Here is a 20527-nt window from a genome sequence, read left to right as displayed (position 1 = left end):
AAATCCTTTTCGAAGTGGAGAAAGGCCCGAAATCATTTCTTGAAAGTCCTCAAACTAATATATAGACCATAAAATCACTTCTCGTAGGAACTATTTTAAAATGAAAATTGAAATCCAAGGAGATGAAGTTCAAATCGAAACAATTTCAAATTTAACATCATTGTTTTTCATGATAATTCTTTTTAAGCTTCTTCACAAAATTTTATGGGTTTTCCACACCTAATTTGTCACATTTTTCTAAAAAAATTCTAAGTTTTTTCATGAGATATATTTTGATCATCTTATTAAAAAATTTATGGGTTTTTCATAAAACATTTTTTAGGTTTCTTAGTAAAAAATTTCTAGGTTCCCATCATATTAACTTATTGAAATCCACAAACATGTCATCAAACTAATTGTGCCTTAAACATCAAAAAATTCATCACAAACACCTACTAAAACACACTCTCAATATTTTCAAACAAATAAAAACTTCACTTGCAAATCTTCAATTTTATTTATACCCCAAATGGTTTTTCTCTCAGCAGCCAAATAGAAAAAGAGGACTCCTGACAGTAAATAGATTGTATTAATATATCAAGGTGACAAAATTATTTTTGCTTTTGACATGAAAATTAAACATAGATGTAAAATCTACTCCATATTATAAGTGATATAAAGAACACCAATTCCATAAATGGATATGTATTCAAAATATGAGAAAGAGTTGTTTAATGGAAGTCTTGAAAACAAACATTATTAGATCCGCAATAGAATATGAATTTATAGCTTTAGATAAAGCAAGAGAAGAAGTAGAGTGGCTTCACAGTTCTAGAGGACATACCATGTTAGCTAAAACCCATGTCCATAATAAGTATACATTGTGACAATCAATCAACTACTAGAAGTGCATAATATAGCATTTACAATGGTAAGTTGTCTCAACATATAGATTAAAGACACAATATTGTAAGGTGGTTACTTTCAAATGGAGTAATATGACTTGATTATTTCAAATCAAAGGACAGTCTAAACAAATCCTCTTGCTAAAAATTTATCAAGAGATCAAGCTAACTACTCATTGAGGGGAATGAAATTAAAGCCTGTGACCAAAGAGTCTTCATAATTGTAACCCAACTTAGTTGACTAGAGATTACGAGAAGTACGTTCAAAGGGATGATTAAGTTATGGATAACTAAGAGGGCATTTGTTTTCAGCTTTTTGTTGAAAATAATTTGCTTTCAAACTTTAAATTTTTTATTTTTTTATTTTTTCATGACTTATTATTACTTTTTTGTTAAATAAAAAAACTAAAATATTTAGTTTTTTCTAAATAGAAAAAATATTGTTTTGGTTTTTCTTTACTTTTTAATGTTTAATAGAAATAAAATATTAAAAAACAAACAAACAATCTAATACTTAACACTATTAAGCATTAAAGTTATATTTAAAACTAAGTAAAAAAAACCAAACACCACCTAAGAGAAGCATAAGAGTAATAATTTCTCCTACCTATTCCTAGAATGAAGGTAGTGTTATTTGCTACATGAACTAGGTTAAACTTTAGTTCAATGCATCGTATAGCTTGGAAAGCCAAATGGGGTATGACAAGACTAAGAATCACCTATGTGAGTCTGAAATATTGAAGTCATTTGAATTTTAGAGTTGAAATTCTCTTGATCATTCATGAAATTAGGGTTTGTATAAGGCCAAGACGAACATAACTATGACAATCAACAATATTAAAAAATGAGTTGCATGGACATGATTGCCTTAATTTGCATTAACAACTAAATAGCTTATCCATTACATCTAATAATATTTCACGAAGGAAGATTCAAATTCTCAAGTTACAAATCTTGATTATTTTCCAAATTGTACTCTCTTAATTGTTAGCATTTCATTTGCTTATATCAAATCAATTTCCATTTATGCAGAGGATTGTTGGGAAAAGGGAATACGACAGATATGTCCACTCGAAGAACCACAACCTACAACCATAAATAAAGGATCCCCATAACATTTTTGTGTAGTATGTTCATTCTATTTCTTCTCCTTTTAATTACTTAATTGTTCATCTTTCAAGCTTATTCAAACATTCTTTGTAAAACTAGATTATGGTCGTCAAACACTTATTTAATCAAACATCGAAGAAAGTACAAATCATCAGGATTCCCTATTTATTGTAATTTGAATGCTATAATCACAAAAAAAATAATCATTGTATCATGGGTAAAATTTGTCTACATAGAAGGAAATTAATTTGACTTGATATATATAAAAATGATTAAGAGAAATCTAGTGGGACGTCATTTTTTTCTTTTTTTTTTCTCTATTTTTTCTTCACTTTGGGTTGCCTTTCCCCGGGCAGTTGCCGACATCCATAGGCAGTCCAAGAGCATTCACCACAGAACGATAAAATTCCAAAACATTGTCCTGCGCAGGCATGAACCTTTTCCAGTACCAATGCCTCTTCCACACCTCTGTCATATTCTCAATTGGTATGTTCTTAGTTTCCGGCACAAACATATAGACGAAGACTGTCATAATAGTCACCAAAGCTGCAAAGAAAATGAAGAAGCCAGACTTAAGGCCGCAAAGCATGCTGAGAAAGACCTCTGCAACAAGAAAGGTGAATAACATGTTGACTGAAACTGCTATACTCTGTGCTGCCGATCGAATCTCAAGTGGGAAAATTTCGCTGGGCACCAACCATCCCAGAGGTCCCCATGACCATGCAAAAGCAGCAACGTAGCCACATATGCACACCACTACAACAGTGGAGTACCAGTGAGGCAAATGGCTCGCTGTCCCTGTTACTCCAAATTTAAGTGCAATAAGAACTGCTAGTGCGACCTACACATCCACAAGAAGTTGCATGAATAAACAAACAAATGATCAGCAGAATTGATGGAAAACTCACTTTAAACTAGGTAAATTTAGTCTGTTTCGAGCCCAAGAAACCCTCACAACTTTAAAAATAGTATTAATTTTTTTTTTCCTTATCCTATAGGTTATCACAATCACCCTCCTACAAACATCATCATACCTTATACTATTCTAGGGCCAAACAAACACTTGCCACTCCTTTCTTGCCAGGTCAAACAAACTCCTACAATCGGTGAACTCCCACACTTGTTGTAGATTAGCTTTGATACCATTTGTATTAATTATGGATCTAATTACTTCCAACTGTATAAGTATTATCTATTCAAAGCATAAAGGTTGCCCAGTTTTAAAACACAGTTTCCAACCACAAAATCAACAAGATTAATAAAACAACAATGACTTAATTCTGATCCTACTTCTTGTTCTGGTGCTCGATCCAATCAGGTATTGTACATGGTTATGAAGACATTTACAGATGAAAGAGAGAAGAAGAGACTCACCTGGAAAACAAGCATCTGGATTCCACCCTCTAGGAAAAGCTTTCTCCTGCCCCACTTGTCAGCGCCATAAACAGCCACAAGGGTGGCACCAACATTGACGAGGCCAGAGACAACTGCTGAGAATAGTGAAGCATTACTCCCAAATCCCAGTGATTGGAAGAGCACTGGAGCATAAAACATAACCACATTGATGCCGGTGAGTTGCTGGAAGGCCGGGATAAGGATGGACATTACCAACTGAGGCCTGTATTTCCTTTGGAGGAGATTTCTCCAGGGGTTCAATACTTCTTTCGATGCCTCACTTGCAGCCACCAGATTTCTGAATTCTGCTTCAATCCGATCATCGCTAACCCCACGTATGCGACGGAGCATCTCTCTGGCCTGCCGAAGCTCACCCTTTTCTATCATCGAGTTTGGAGTGTTGGGAATAATCCATGCCACCGCTGATAGGAAGATGGCCGGGACTGCAGCTCCGCCCAAGCTGACGCGCCATCCCCATCCACCATGAATCTTGACTGTGAAGTAGTTAACCACATTGGCTATCAAAATGCCCAAGGTGATAGATAACTGAAACAGATTGTTGAGAGCACCACGGTGTTTGTAGGGAGCCATTTCTGATACGTAGATTGGCACAGACTATGGAAAATTGAAATCAAAGTTAGTGGCATGGTCCATAAATCATGAAAATATGAATGCAAAAACAGTTTTGACAGAGAAAAATTAGATAAACTATGTTTGATTCTCAAAAAAATTGCATAAAATAGGTAGGCAAGTATGCATGAAAATATATAGATTTAGGGTTTGAATATATACCTGAATTGCAAAACCAACTCCAAGGCCCAACAACAGCCGACCAACTATAAGCATCCAAACTTGCATTGCAAGAACATTAAAAACCGCACCAGCCAAGAAAACCAAGCCACCGATAAGCATAGATATTTTCCGCCCAAACCTTCTGGTCGCGCATGACGCAATCAATGATGAGGCCAGCGCTGCCAAATATAGAGACGATGTGAACAAGGTTAGAGTATGGCTATTGAATTTGCAGTACTGGTTACCAGACCTCTCTACTGGGTCTCTTTGGAAAATGGTTGGAAAGAACTTCTTCAAGAAATCTGCCATAGACGTTACTCCACCTACAGTTAATTTATCCCAAGAACACGTTAGAAAATACAGCATGAGAATAAAATCTGACCACAAGTTGAAGGCATATGCAAAGAGGAAGAAAGTTAAAATTTGTTCTGCATGTGTACCAGAGATACCGATATCGTATCCAAACATCAAGCCGCCCATGGATGCAAACACACAAGTTATGTAATCAAATCGAGTCAGCTTGCTTGGATGATTGTCACCATCATCTCTGGGACCCAACCAGATGCTGGCCGCCATTGTTATTAGTGGAGGTGTTGAAGGAAGAAAGAAGATAATAGAAAAAAGAGAGCAGGTGTTTTTTTTATCTATGAGTCTCTATATGAATTCATCTACTAATGGGAAATCGTTATATTAGGATTTCAGAAGTGTATAATAATTGCCACCTAAATTTGTGGATGTGATCTTATCCCAAAATTTCCCCTTTTTTTTAATAAATAAATAAATAAATAAACAAAATATACAAAAAGTGTCTTATCCTTTTTTTAAATGGGGATATATATTGTTTGGGTAGAAACTAATCGAGTAAAATTATTGAATTGTGCCCAATTAAAAAAAAAAAAAAAATTGATTGTAATTTGACTGGGTTGATAGGCTTGAAAGTTGATCCTTAAAAAAAATTCGTCCAAGCTTGATTTGGTTAGGTTGAAGCTATGGTTGGTCACGTTGACATGTTTAATGAATAATTAAGGCCAGTTTGGATATGTTTTTTATTTTTATTTTTTAAAATTATTTTCTATTTTTTTAACTTAAAAACAGTTTTTTAAAAACAAGTTTTAAAAAATATGATCAAATGAACCCATGATTTCTTTTATTTTTTATTTAAAAAATTGTTTCTAAAGAACAAGGTTAAACAATGTTAGAAATTTTTAAAAAGAGTTTTTTTTTTATTTTTAAATATGAAAGTCACAATGTTTTCAGAAATTTATTTAAAATCATAATGTAATTTAAATTAAAATCACAAATTTTAAAAATCATAAGATTAGAGTATTAAATCATTGGTATATTTTAATGTTTGCTGTGGATGTAAGGGACATGTGAAAATGCATTATTATTTTTTTATACAATTGTAGACCCCCCCTGAGGCTGCGAAGCAGGGGGGAGTTTCTTTGTTTTTTTTCTTTTTTTCTTTTTTCTCGGGCGGCTGATGGGAGGTTGGCTCGGGCAGAGGAGTGCGGCGGATGGCAGGAAGCAACGGCTGGCTTGCGGGGGGAGACAAGAAGAGAGGGGGGAATCCAGAGAGAGGGGGAGAGAGAGAGCTCGGAGGGGGAATCCACAGAGAGAGAGAGAGAGAGCTCGGAGGGAAAAACAGAGGAAGCTGAGGGATTTTAGAGGCTGCAAGAAGGAAGATATCCGGGGGGAAAACGAGAAAGGAAAAGGATTTGAGGATCCACTCACCCTGACTTCTCTGGGTTCAGGTATGATTCTAATTTATTTTGCTTCTTCCCTGTTTTGAACTGTTTTCCTCTGTTTTTTTTTAGTCATTTGCGGATCCCTTTGATATCTGGAGACCACTTGTGCATTTTTGCTTCTTGTTTTGGGATATCCCGAGTGTAGACTCGTCATTGCATTTGATTTTTGAAACCCCTCCCGGCAGCATCTGTGGAATGAGGCAAGACCCAACAGTTTTCTTTTACATATATATATATGCATGCTCTGCCTTCTTCTCCACTTTCTTGCTCAATGGTGGATATGAGCAGAAGCTTTAGCTTTTGATTTTTCAGAGTTTCCAGGCTTCAAAAGTAATTTTGCTCGAAGCCCGGCCTTCCACTGCAAAAAATGATTCTATATGCCTTGGTTGTCTTTGAATTTCCCCCGGTTTTCGACGCTGCGGGGGCCGCGAAGTGTGGGCATCTGTGGGTGATTCTATCACTTTCAGCTCGTCTCTTGCCTTGATAGTTAATATAATTTTTGCGTTTGACGTTGAATGTTGTGTGTGCATCTTTGGGTGATTTTGTCATGTTCAGTTCAGATGTCGTTTTCATAGTTGATATTTTCAGTTTTGATGTTGAAGATTGGTGATATATAGTGTATCTCTGTAGAAATAAATACTGTGGAATTCTGTAATAATTCTTGTGGAAGAAGGAGAGTGTGAGGGAAAAGATTATTTAATTGGTTGCAAAAAGTTAATGGCCACGTGCAAGCCAAAGGAATGTTCTTGGGGTAACAATAAAAAAACCCCAAGCCTCTTTATGGTCCAGGTGTTAGCATATAAGACATGAGTTTTATCTTTTTACTTATTTATTATTATGTATGTTTTTAGTTTATTGTGTACCCATTTAAATAATTCCTCCAAGTTCCGGATTCCAAATTCTAATCTCCAATTCCCACAATTCCAATTTTTCACACTCGTTTATTTAGTTATTATTATTATTATTATTATTATTATTATTATTATTATTATTATTATTCAATATTTATTTAATTATTTCATTTAAAAATTCAAATCATTCAAGTTTAGTTATTCGAAAATTTGACTTCCTAATTTAATATTCAATCTCAAAAATTCCATCATTCACTTTCATCCGTTTAAATATTATTTATTATCGTTATTATTATTATCCCATATTTATTTAATTATTTCATTTAAAAATTCAAATTATTCAAGTTCAGTTATTAAAAAAATCTGATGTCCTAATTTAACTTTTAATCCCAAAAATTTCACTATTTATTTTTACTCGTTTAAATATTATTTTCATTAATTAGTATTATTACTCCATATTTATTTATTATTTTGATCATTAAAATCCAATTCTTCAAAAATCTAGCGTCCTAATTTAACTTTTAATCCCAAAATTCCACTATTTATTTTTACTCGTTTAAATACTGTTCTCGTTAATTAGTATTATTACCCCATATTTATTTATTATTTTGATCATTAAAATCCAATTCTTCAAAAATCCAGTGTCCTAATTTAATTTTCAATCCCAAAAATTTCACTATTCATTTTGTTCGTTTAAATATTATTTCCGTTAATTAGCATTATTATTCCATTAATTTATTTTACAAATTCCAATAATTAAAGTTCAATTTTTCAAAATTCCCTTTTTCGAATTTAATTTTCAATCTCAAAAATTCCACTATTCACGTTCATTCGTTTAAACATTATTTTTGTTATTATTATTATCATTCCATATTTATTTACTTATTGCTTTTAAAAATTCAAATCATTAAGGTTTAATTATTCAAAAATCTTACTTTCGAATTTAATTTTCAATCTAAAAAAATTCCACTATTCACGTTCATTCGCTTAACCATTATTTTTGTTATTATTATTATTATTATTCCATATTTATTTATTTATTTCTTTTTAAAACTCAAATCATTAAAATTCAATTCTTGAAAAATCTGATTTCCGAATTTAATTTTCAATCTCAAAGATTCCTCTATTCACGTTCATTCGTTTAAATATTATTCTCATTATTATTATTATCATTCCATTAATTTATTTTACAAATTTGAATAATTAAAGTTCTATTTTTCAAAATTCTGTTTTCCAAATTTAATTTTCAATCTCAAAAATTCCATTATTCACATTCAACTGTTTAATGATTATTTTCGTTATTATTATTATCCCGTTTATTTATTTATTCACTTATTCATACATTTAAAATCTCATCTCCAAATAATTTCCCAAAATTTCATCATTATTATTATTCCATTCATTTATTTATCCACTTATTTATTTATTAAAATTCCGTCTTTAAATAATTCTTCAAAATTCCGATTCCCAAACTTAGTTCTCTGAAATTCCAATTCCTTTCAAATTTAATTTCTAAAATTCTCATTTTTATATTTAATTTCTAAAAACCCAATTTTCAAATAATCTCTAAGACTCCGATTTTCAAAATGAATTTCAAAAAGCTAGTTTTCCTTCGAACAATTTTAATTTATGTTTGATAATGCATGTGATATATTTCGTGCTCTATATTGTGCACTGACTCTGCTTTTATGATAGCGCATTGCTCGTTCGTGGCCCAGGTATGCATCCGTTCCTATTCTAGTCATTCTCTATGCATGTTTTGATTCCTATATGTACATAATCGACTCTAGTATCCATTGATTTTCCTATTGATTGTCATGTCAGCTTCATTTTATTAGTAGAGACCCGACTTTAGGGACTTAGAGGGGTGCTACGGTCTTTACCGTACCTTCTCGATAAGTAACCTGACCCCCGAACCCGATCCGGTTTTTCACAGACCGCCTTTTCCAAAATAAGGAGTCACACTTAGGGTTTTTCTTTCTTATTTTGTTTACCCTTTAAAAATAAAACAAAAATAAGTGGCGACTCCAAGTCATTTTTCTTAATCAATAAAGATCAATTTTTCGAAATCAAAATCGAGTTTTGCCATCGAGTGGGAAACGCATTGAGCCGAAATGCGGGGTCCACAACAATGTCTTACATAACATAATTGGGAAGTGTCGATTCATTTGTATGTGATTTGCATTGACCAATTTGTTATAAAAGGATCAGTATATCCATTGTTACTTGTAATTTGATTGTTGGTTGATAAGATTTAAAAGAAAATTCAATTCATTTGAGATAATAAGGAGATTTGACAAATTGTAACTATGTATGAGATATCATCTCAATTGTTTTAAAAAAAAACCTATTCATCTCTCCTATAAGTATTATCCATTGTTGAGATTCATCTTCAAGACTTATATGAAATTAAAAACAACAAACACATCCTTAAAGATTATACAAATCTTATTAACATGGATATGAATAAACTTGGGTTTGATTGAACTTAGATTGAAATTGAGTGGGTTCAACCCGTCCTTATTACATAAAAATTTATGACTTTTTATTAGAGTTAATTAATTTCAAAGCTCGAGTTGCTCCAATAGTAAACACTTGACTTACCCTCATCATGTAAGTGCAATAATCATGAACGTAATTAACTTAATTAGAAAATTGTTAGTCATAAATTCAAAGTAATTTTATATTTGATAAAAGGATCAATCACCATTATGGGAAAGATGGTCGTGCCTATACTACCACCATCCATCTACTTAATAAGTCATTCTGCACTAAAGGAGGTATATAGCTGAAACAAACAACTTGCAGTGGGGTTGTAGTAAGGTGGAAAGAAAAACATAATTAATTCCGTAAAGAAATGAAAAGTTGAAAAAAATTAAAAATTTATTATTTTTCACCCCTTTTATTCTAATATTAATTTCTTATTTATAAATATTCGTATTTAATAAAACAGAAACTTCTGATAATAAATATATGAAACCTCTAAATAAAAAATATAGAAACTTTTTAAAGACTTGAATACTTGAATATATCACTAGAAATGAAATATTCAAGTTTTAGAAAGAAAATTATTCTTTTAGAGGTTTAGGGAATGTTTGATTTCTAGAAAATACTAAGAAATTTTTTTTAAAAAAAAATTAATTTTTTTATGTTTGATTTAACTATGAAAAATGTTAAAAATATATAAAATATAATACAATCAAATTAATTAAAAATTTTCATATTTTAAAATTATTTAGTAAATAAATTTTAAGAAATGTATAAAAATAATTTATTAACTTAAATTTTTTTTTCCTTCTACTTTTTCTTTTTTTCCACTTTGCTTTCCTATTTTCTTTCTCTCCTATTTCTCAAAAACCAAACGTAACCTTGGAGAATAAATCTAAGAGTTAAAAAAACTTTTCTAACATTTTTAATACTTAAAAAATAAAAAAATTTAAATATTAAAAATACTAAAAATAAAATTATTATAAAACCTACTCTCATTCTAGTTTTTAACAAACATCATGGAGAAGTAGGAGTGAGGCCTTATTCATATTAGACGGCAGTACTACACCATACCATACATTCACATCACAAATTGAAGTTGAGCGAATATAACTGTACTTCATTAAGTACTATCAAATCCAATTTTATACTTAAACCAATATTAAAGCAAAAAAAAATGTACAAAATAAAAACAACACCTAACAATAAAAATCGAGGGTATAATAAGTAATAACTAATCATAAACACTACTAGACAGAGTTTCCATTAACCTGTTGGTCGTCGTAGTCGGGCATGAATCTCTTCCAATACCAGTGCCTCTTCCACACCACCCTCATCTCCTCAATTGGAATGCCCTTGGTCTCTGGCAGGAAGACATAGATGAACACTGTCATAATAGCCACGAAAACCGAAAAGAATATGAACAAGCCGTACTTTAGCCCACAAAGCATGCTCAGGAAGACTTCAGCAACTCCGAAGGTGAAAAACATATTCACTGATACTGTTATACTCTGAGCAGCCGACCGAATCTCAAGTGGGAAAATTTCGCTGGGCACCAACCATCCCAGAGGACCCCATGACCATGCGAAGGCAGAAACGTAGATACAAATGCACATCACTACAATAATGGAGTACCATTCTGGCAATTCTGTCACATTCCCTGATACCCCAAATTTGAGTGCTATCAGAACTGCCACTGCAACCTACATGAGCATTGCAAGATTATTGATGAAATTTTGAAGTAATTGAAGTAGAAAAAAGGATGTATTAATTATGTGTTTAATTACCTGGAATATAAGCATTTGGATTCCGCCCTCTATGAAAAGCTTTCTCCTACCCCACTTATCAGTGCCAAACACGGCCACAAAGGTTGCTAACATATTGACGAGACCGGTGATAACAGCCGAGAAGAGTGAAGCGTTGTTCCCGAAGCCCAGTGATTGGAAGAGCACGGGGGCATAGAACATGACGACATTGATGCCGGTGAGCTGCTGCAAGGCCGGGATGAGGATGGACATTACCAGCTGAGGCCTATATTCGCTAAGGCGAAGGTTTCTCCAGGGGTGTTGTACTCGTTTTGAAGCTTCACTTGCAGCCACCAGATCAATGTACTCGGCTTCAATCTCCCTATCGCTGACGCCGCGAATGCGACAGAGCATCTCTCTGGCCTGTTGAAGCTCACCCTTCTCGATCATGGAGTTGGGGGTGTTGGGAAGAATCCATGCTACGGCTGATATGAAGATGGCGGGGATTGCAGCGCCGCCCAAACTAACACGCCATCCCCATCCACCCTCGATCTTGGCGGTGAAGTAGTTAACCACATTGGCAACCAAAATGCCAATGGTGATTGACAACTGAAATACGTTGTTGAGAGCACCCCGGTGTTTGTATGGAGCCATTTCTGATACGTATATTGGCACCGACTGCATACGATTCAAATAAAAGTTCATCATTTACTTCATATAATAATGATGAATTTATATATATATAAGATAAAATAATAATAATAATAATAATAATAATACTAACCATATGCCCACAACCAATAAAAAAATAGCCAAAATATCATAATAGCAGTATACATGCAAAAGAAAAGTAATATAAAAATATAAAATATTTCATTGATATAATAATATTAAAAATGAAAGAAAAAAGTTACCTGAGTGGCAAAACCAACTCCAAAGCCCAAAAGGATACGTCCAAAAATAAGCATGAGAATATTGACGGCAAAAGCATTAAGAATGGCACCAGCCATGAAAATCAAGCCACCAACCAACATGGATACCCTGCGCCCAAATCTTCTAGTGGCGTATGAAGCTACCAACGAAGAGACCAAAGCCGCCAAGTAGAGCGAAGACGTGAATAATGTTAGTATTTGACTATCAAATTTACAGTACTGATTCGTTGACTTATCCAATTCCTCCTTTTTGTAAACTGAGGGGAAAAATTTCTCCAAGAATGTCGGCATCGAAGTCACTCCGCCTACCAAATTACCAAATCAATCTATTTGTATGCATATACATATTACAAAATAATAAAATATATATCCATATATTTAAGAAGATGAATAAATTAAATCTTTTATATATATACACACACGTATAAACTTACCTGAAATTCCAATATCGTAACCAAAGATTAAGCCACCCATGGCACCCAACACACAGCTTATCAAGACGGACCAAGTAAGTTTGCCTGGGTATTCTACGTGATCGCCACCACTAGGACCCATGAAACCGCCAGCCTTGATCCCCACTAATGGAGCCATGAATGGTGAAAGCAAGCTCTCAAAGGAGAAGAAAAAGCAAAGATTGGGAAAAGGGTGAAGTTTGATTAGGAAAGCCTGTATGGTAAAGTATAAGCTTTGTTTTGTATATATAGACTTAATTAGTTATGAGTTGATTCCTAATAGGATTAGAAATCAACAAGAGTTATGATAGGAAAATAATTCTAAGTACTCCAGTGTGTTTAAATAACGAAACAATTCTATATCTTTAATTTCTTCAATTAGCATTCCAAAATATATTTCATACTCATCTAATTATCTACTAAAATAAACATTTTAATCAATTTAAAAAAAATAAACATTAGCATTTGATGTTTTTAATTTCCAAATTGAAAATCTAAACATGAATGAATTAGATTTAATAATTAAACACATATTTTAATGGCAGATCCATGTATCCCCAATAATATACATCACGTGCAAATTAATGAGTAATCAATGAAACTAAATTTAAAAAGTAATTAAAAACCTATTTATTTTCAATTACAAATTTTCTAATTTATTATATAATTAGTTATTATAATTTTTTATTAATCTAATTTATTTTGATATTTTGAGATATTTGAAAATATGTTAAAGCTACTATTTTTTTTAAATTATTAATTTACAAATATATCATCTTATATTATATAGAATAAAAACTATTATTTAAAAAAGATTCACCAATGCAAATATTTTTTAATATACCAAAATACCCAAACTTATAATAGTTTATAAAATATAACTCTTTCTTATTCCATTTTTATTTTTATTTTATAAAATAAAGATTTCTAATAGTGAATCGTTTTTATATACCAATAAAATTCTTTATTTTATATAAAAAAATAAATATGAAATAAAAAAGTTATAAAAATTTATAAATCATTAATGGTGTTGTCCTAGGCGATCAGTCAAGTCTTTGTTAATAAATTGATTTAGTGATTTAAAATTTATATTATCAAATGTACTTAAAAAGATTAGACTCATCATTTTTAATATATAAAAATAATTTATATATCATATATTAATATTATTTTATAAATATTTTTTAGTTTTTTAATCATTAATTTAATTTATAATTAAAAGAAATAATTTTGTAAAATGAGTATTTTAAAAAATAAAAAATTGATAAAAATAAATTTTTGATACATGAAATATATATATATATATATATATATTATCATGCCATTAATATATTTAATATGTAAAGAATAACAAAAAAATAGTTGGATAATATATCTCATCACTTATCCTATCCTAAGTTGGGTTGAACATAAGATAGGATAAATGATGACATAACTTATCATATTCTAGCACTAATAAAATAAAAAATAAGATATAATATTCTCTCTTATCTTATCTTATCTTATACTATATTCGGTCAACCAAATATGAACTTAAAGTTTTTAGAGGAGAAATCTAATTCTAATTTTTACAAATATCTTAAATCAAGTTTTACATTGAGGGAGAAGTAGATGATATCCTGAGACCTTTATTGTTACCACCACCATTAATATTTGACTGCTCTACGACATTTAACACATTCATCCATTATATTGCAACAAAAGAAACAAAAAAGTAAAAAACCATACCATACATTCACATCACAAATGGAAGTTGAGCAAATATAAATATGTTTCATTAATTACTATTAAATAAAATTTTAGGGTTAAACCACTGGCCAGTCTTTGCCAGCGAGCCAATGTCGGGTGACCCCTTCCTCTTTTCTCTCATTCCATCATTTTCCCATCAAACCCATTTTCCTTTATTTTTATTATTATTATTATTATTATTATTTATTTTTCTTGATTTGATTTTAATAGTAATTGTTATTTTTGAAATTTGAATTGTTAAATTAATATAAAATTTGAATTGTTAAATTAATATGAAATTTTGAGCTAATTTATTGTTGATGAATTAATTTAGAATTTATTAATTTGGGCTAAATTAGTTGATAATTTATATAGTTGTGTTCATTTAAATTATTTAATTTGAATATGATATAATATTGTAGTATATTTTGGATGTGGGTTTGCATATTAAATTGAGTTGATTTTGGTTGTGGATTTAGGTTTGCATATTAAATTGGGCTTGAATTATGAGATATGAAATTTAGGTCAAATGAGATTTATTTTAATTTATTATGTGTTGGGTTTGATTAATTGAGCTTATATTTTGACTATTAATTTAGAAATTTTAGATTAGGGTTTATGACATGTGAGATATTTTTGTTGGGTTATATTTGTTAATTTAGGCCCATTTGTAATTGGTGAAATTTATCGAACTAATTTGAAGTTTGAATTTTGGCTTGAATATTTGTTTTGAACTTTGTACATTTCTAGATATTTACACTTGAGTTATTTTTGTTTTTGTATTGGCTCATTCTACAATCTTGTTGGCTGAGTACGAATTTACGACACAAAGCATGAAATTTCATGAAAGAAAGTGAGACTCGAAAAGTTGTATGAAGACATTGAACTTGTTGTAAGTTTGTTTGGGTACACGTTTTATTTTCCACTACTATTTGGTTTTATTTTTATTACTTTTTGTAAATATTTGTTTATATATATTTACTTATTGTGAACAGAATTGGATGTCGAATAAACTAAAAATTTTGTTTAAATAAGATGAATAATTCAGTAAATATGTTTTAATAAAATAATAATTTTAAAATATTCTTCTTAAGAAAATAAATTTTTTTGTTAATAAAAATTCAGAAAAATGTTTGTAGAAAAATAAAAATAAAAATGTTTTTAATAGAATTTGAAAATTTGTTTTAATAAAATTGCCCAAAATTTTCTTTGTTTGATAAAAAATTGTCCAAAAATTGTTTTGTAAATAAAGTTGTCCCAAAAATTTATTTTTAATTAAAAATTATTTTGCAAATAAAGTTATTTTTTATAATAATTTGTAGAAGTCATTTTTTCTTAAATGAAAACAAATTGAAATACTTTTGTAAATAAAATTATAAAAATTCATTCTTTTTTTTTTGTAAAAACAAGTAAAAAATAATTTTTGTTGCTAAATTGAAATTTTGAAATAAATTCTTTTGACACAATAAGTATAAATAACTTATTTTGAAAATTTAATACAAATGAAATTAATCAAATCACTTGAAGAAAATATTTTGTAAATAAATAGATTGAAATCACTCATTCAAAATTGTTTTTAATAAAATCTTTTGAAATTTTCAGAAAACTAATTTTTTTCAAATATTTTTTTTAATTTGTTCAATAAATCAATTTGCATAATTCTATTGTCATTTATTTTGTACATTCTTGTAATTTTATTTTGTCATCATCTTTGTGTAAATGTTTTCGTTATTTTAATCTTGGTATTTATGATTATTTAATTAATTGTCACAATTCCCTTAATTTGTTTAGTAGAGATCGAATGTATACGGGCTTAGAGGGTGTTACGGCTAAGGGTCTCCAAAAAGCCCGCGGCCCGCTTTAGGCCCGGCCCAAGCCCGTTTATGGGCGGGCCGGGCCGCGGGCCTAAATTTAGGCCCGTAGGTCCGCCCCTTTAATTTTTTTTTTAAAAATAATATACTTTATTTTTATATATATATAACTAACTCAATTAATAAACAAAAAAGGAATGTAGTTCAGTTGGTTAGAGCCTTAAAATTTAAGCATGAGGGGAGGGGTTCGAATCCCCCCCTCTCCCTTCCTTTTTTTGAAAGCCATTTTGGCTTATTTCAAAAAGCCCGTGGCCTGGCCCGACCCGGCCCGGCCCATTGACTAGTCAACGAGCCCATAGGCCCGACCTACCCGTTGAAGACCCTTGGTTACGGCTCACCACCATACCTTCCCAATAGGTAACCTAACCCTCGGATCCAGACTCAGTGTTTCATAGACCTGTTTTTTCTTTAGGAATCACACTTAGGGTTTTTTTTTTCTTATTTTGTTTTTCCCTTAAAAAATAAAACAAAAATAAGTGACAACTCCAAAGTCTTTTTTTTTTTTTTTCTAAAAATCAAAATTTCACAAAATAAATAAAAAACGAACACACGTGAAAAAGGGGATCCACACCACTATTTTTAAAATTATTAATTTACAAATATCTAATCTTATACACAATAAAAACTATTATTTAAAAAGGATTCACCAATGCAAATATTTTTTAATAAACCAAAATACCCAAACTTATTATAGTTTATAAAATATAACTTTTTTGTTCCATTTTTATTTTTATTTTATAAAATAAAGATTTCTATTAGTGAGTCGTTTTTTTATATACTAATAAAAATAATAAAAAATAAAATAAAAAAGTTATAAAAATTTATAAATCATTCATGGTGTTGTCCTATTAATCAATCAAGTCTATGTATTTAGTAATTTAAAATTTATATTATCAAATGCACTAAAAAAAAAGATGAGCGCATCATTTTTTTTAATTGTTCAATAACTACTTGGGCTCCCCCGACTCCACGTTTTACCTTACAATATTTGTTAAAAAAAATTCCATGTGTACAATTTTGGGTGTACTCTGTTTTAAGTTTGTCTAACCCACTTTGGTATTATGGGATAAGAGGTGATTGAACATCAAAGTTATTTTTTGGGCTCTGTTTTAGGGCTTAAAAGGTGAAGTTACAGGTTCTATTATCAAATTTTTTTGTGGAATTTCTGTTTTCTTCATTGCTTTTGGGATAATAGATTCCCAACTCAAATATTGAAATATTTATATAAGTTTTCAAAGTGAAAAAATCTATGAGGACTTAATTATTGTTGAGAAGTTGTTATTTTAGGTTGCTATTAATGTTGAGAGATTGTTATCAAGTAATCGTAATTATTATAATTGAATCTTTTAACCTTAATAGTAGAATACTCTAAATCTCTCCCTTTTAATTTAGTAGTATACTTGGCTCACACCTCCCAAAAATTTTAACTTTTTATGAGAAATAATTTCAAAACTCGAGTTCTTCAAAGAGTAAACACGTGACTTACCTATAATCATGAACTTAATTAATTTAATTAAAAAACTTGACAAAATAAAAACTTTTTTAGTAAGAATATACAACTAAACTTTCGAATTCTATTATTTAAATAAAAAATATTTTATACCAAGGAACTAAATCTACGTTCAAAGAGAATAAAGAGTTCAATGTATTAAAAAATGATTTTGAAAAAACCACGTGTATGTCAAAATTTAAGAAACACTTTTAAAACATTGAGAATTCACTTTTAGTGTTTTCTAAAAAGATGTTCTATTGGTGATTCTTCTAATAACACTTCCACTAAAACCTGTTTAAGAACCGGCACTCCCAAAACAATCTATATCTAATTATAGCTCTTAGAATCATCCTAAATCAAGTTTTAGGTTGAGGGAGAAGTAGCTGATATCCTGAGACCTTTACTGTTATCACCACCATTAATATTTGACTCATCTACCAAACATAACACATCCACCCATTATATTGAAAAGAAAAAGGCAAAAAACCATACCATACATATGCTTCATTAAGTAGTATCAAATCCAATTTTTTATGATTAAACCAATAATAAAACAAAAAAAATATGAAAGGCAAAAAACTACTCCTAACCAGAAAAATCGAGGGTATGTATAATAACTAATCATAAACACTACTAGACAGAGTTTCCATTAACTTGTTGGTCGTCGTGGTCGGGCATGAATCTCTTCCAATACCAGTGCCTCTTCCACACCACCCTCATCTCCTCGATTGGAATGCCCTTGGTCTCTGGCAGGAAGACATAGATGAACACTGTCATAATAGCCACGAAAACCGAAAAGAATATGAACAAGCCGTACTTTAGCCCACAAAGCATGCTCAGGAAGACTTCAGCAACTCCGAAGGTGAAAAACATATTCACTGATACTGTTATACTCTGAGCAGCCGACCGAATCTCAAGTGGGAAAATTTCGCTGGGAACCAACCATCCCAGAGGACCCCATGACCATGCGAAGGCAGAAACGTAGATACAAATGCACATCACTACAATAATGGAGTACCATTCTGGCAATTCTGTCACATTCCCTGATACCCCAAATTTGAGTGCTATCAGAACTGCCACTGCAACCTACACGAGCATTCCAAGATTATTGAAGAAATTTTGAAGTAATTGAAGTAGAAAAAGGATGTATTAATCATGTGTTTAATTACCTGGAATATAAGCATTTGGATTCCACCCTCTATGAAAAGCTTTCTCCTACCCCACTTATCAGTGCCAAACACGGCCACAAAGGTTGCTAACATATTGACAAGACCGGTGATAACAGCCGAGAAGAGTGAAGCGTTGTTCCCGAAGCCCAGTGATTGGAAGAGCACGGGGGCATAAAACATGACGACATTGATGCCGGTGAGCTGCTGCAAGGCCGGGATGAGGATGGACATTACCAGCTGAGGCCTATATTCTCTAAGGCGAAGGTTTCTCCAGGGGTGTTGTACTCGTCTTGAAGCTTCACTTGCAGCCACCAGATCAATGTACTCGGCTTCAATCTCCCTATCGCTGACGCCGCGAATGCGACAGAGCATCTCTCTGGCCTGTTGAAGCTCACCCTTCTCGATCATGGAGTTGGGGGTGTTGGGAAGAATCCATGCTACGACTGATATGAAGACGGCGGGAATTGCAGCGCCGCCCAAACTAACACGCCATCCCCATCCACCCTCGATCTTGGCGGTGAAGTAGTTAACCACATTGGCAACCAAAATGCCAATGGTGATTGACAACTGAAATACGTTGTTGAGAGCACCCCGGTGTTTGTATGGAGCCATTTCTGATACGTATATTGGCACCGCCTGCATACAATTCAAATAAAAGTTCATCATTTACTTTATATAATAATGATGAATTTATATGTATAAGATATGGAAAATATATATATATAAGATAAAAAATAATAATAATAATAATAATCATATACCCACAACCAATAAATAAAAAAAAAAGCCAAAATATCATGCAGTATACGTGTAAAAGAAAAGTAATATCAAAATATAAAATATTTCATTGATATAATAATACTAAAAATGAAAGAAAAAAGTTACCTGAGTGGCAAAACCAACTCCAAAGCCCAAAAGGATACGTCCAAAAATAAGCATGAGAATATTGACGGCAAAAGCATTAAGAATGGCACCAACCATGAAAATCAAGCCACCAACCAACATGGATAACCTGCGCCCAAATCTTCTAGTGGCGTATGAAGCTACCAACGAAGAGACCAAAGCCGCCAAGTAGAGCGAAGACGTGAATAATGTTAGTATTTGACTATCAAATTTACAGTACTGATTCGTTGACTTATCCAATTCCTCTTTCTTATAAACTGAGGGGAAAAATTTCTCTAAGAATGTCGGCATCGAAGTCACTCCGCCTACCAAATTACCAAATCAATCTATTTGTATGCATATACATATTACAAAATAATAAAATATATATCCATATATTTAAGAAGATGAATAAATTAAATCTTTTATATATATACACACACGTATAAACTTACCTGAAATTCCAATATCGTAACCAAAGATTAAGCCACCCATGGCACCCAACACACAGCTTATCAAGACGGACCAAGTAAGTTTGCCTGGGTATTCTACGTGATCGCCACCACTAGGACCCATGAAACCGCCAGCCTTGATCCCCACTAATGGAGCCATGAATGGTGAAAGCAAGCTCTCAAAGGAGAAGAAAAAGCAAAGATTGGGAAAAGGGTGAAGTTTGATTAGGAAAGCCTGTATGGTAAAGTATAAGCTTTGTTTTGTATATATAGACTTAATTAGTTATGAGTTGATTCCTAATAGGATTAGAAATCAACAAGAGTTATGATAGGAAAATAATTCTAAGTACTCCAGTGTGTTTAAATAACGAAACAATTCTATATCTTTAATTTCTTCAATTAGCATTCCAAAATATATTTCATACTCATCTAATTATCTACTAAAATAAACATTTTAATCAATTTAAAAAAAATAAACATTAGCATTTGATGTTTTTAATTTCCAAATTGAAAATCTAAACATGAATGAATTAGACT

The 20527-nt window shown here is 31.4% G+C and overlaps 3 protein-coding genes across 3 annotated transcripts; all 3 read right to left on the bottom strand.

Moving 5' to 3' along the window:
* Positions 1-2224: 2224 nt before the first annotated feature.
* On the bottom strand, positions 2225-4813 carry HT11 (putative hexose transporter). Its single transcript, XM_002279823.4, has 4 exons — positions 4622-4813; positions 4182-4504; positions 3369-4004; positions 2225-2835 (listed from the first exon to the last, which is right to left on the bottom strand). Exons 1-4 carry the CDS (start codon positions 4755-4757, stop codon positions 2323-2325), a joined length of 1608 nt encoding a protein of 535 aa, XP_002279859.3. The 5' UTR covers positions 4758-4813; the 3' UTR covers positions 2225-2322.
* Positions 4814-10405: 5592 nt separating this feature from the next.
* Positions 10406-12599, bottom strand: HT10 (putative hexose transporter). The gene is made up of 4 exons (XM_002279847.4): positions 12379-12599; positions 11927-12249; positions 11055-11690; positions 10406-10970 (listed from the first exon to the last, which is right to left on the bottom strand). Exons 1-4 carry the CDS (start codon positions 12533-12535, stop codon positions 10518-10520), a joined length of 1569 nt encoding a protein of 522 aa, XP_002279883.3. The 5' UTR covers positions 12536-12599; the 3' UTR covers positions 10406-10517.
* Positions 12600-18077: 5478 nt separating this feature from the next.
* HT9 (putative hexose transporter) lies at positions 18078-20214 on the bottom strand. The gene is made up of 4 exons (XM_002279859.5): positions 19994-20214; positions 19542-19864; positions 18657-19292; positions 18078-18573 (listed from the first exon to the last, which is right to left on the bottom strand). The coding sequence occupies exons 1-4, from the start codon at positions 20148-20150 to the stop codon at positions 18121-18123; spliced, it is 1569 nt and encodes a 522-aa protein (XP_002279895.5). The 5' UTR covers positions 20151-20214; the 3' UTR covers positions 18078-18120.
* Positions 20215-20527: the final 313 nt, after the last annotated feature.

The sequence above is a fragment of the Vitis vinifera genome, chromosome 14 (assembly GCF_030704535.1).
Source record: "Vitis vinifera cultivar Pinot Noir 40024 chromosome 14, ASM3070453v1".
Classification (NCBI taxonomy): domain Eukaryota; kingdom Viridiplantae; phylum Streptophyta; class Magnoliopsida; order Vitales; family Vitaceae; genus Vitis; species Vitis vinifera.
This window is presented reverse-complemented; position numbering and strand designations above follow the sequence as displayed.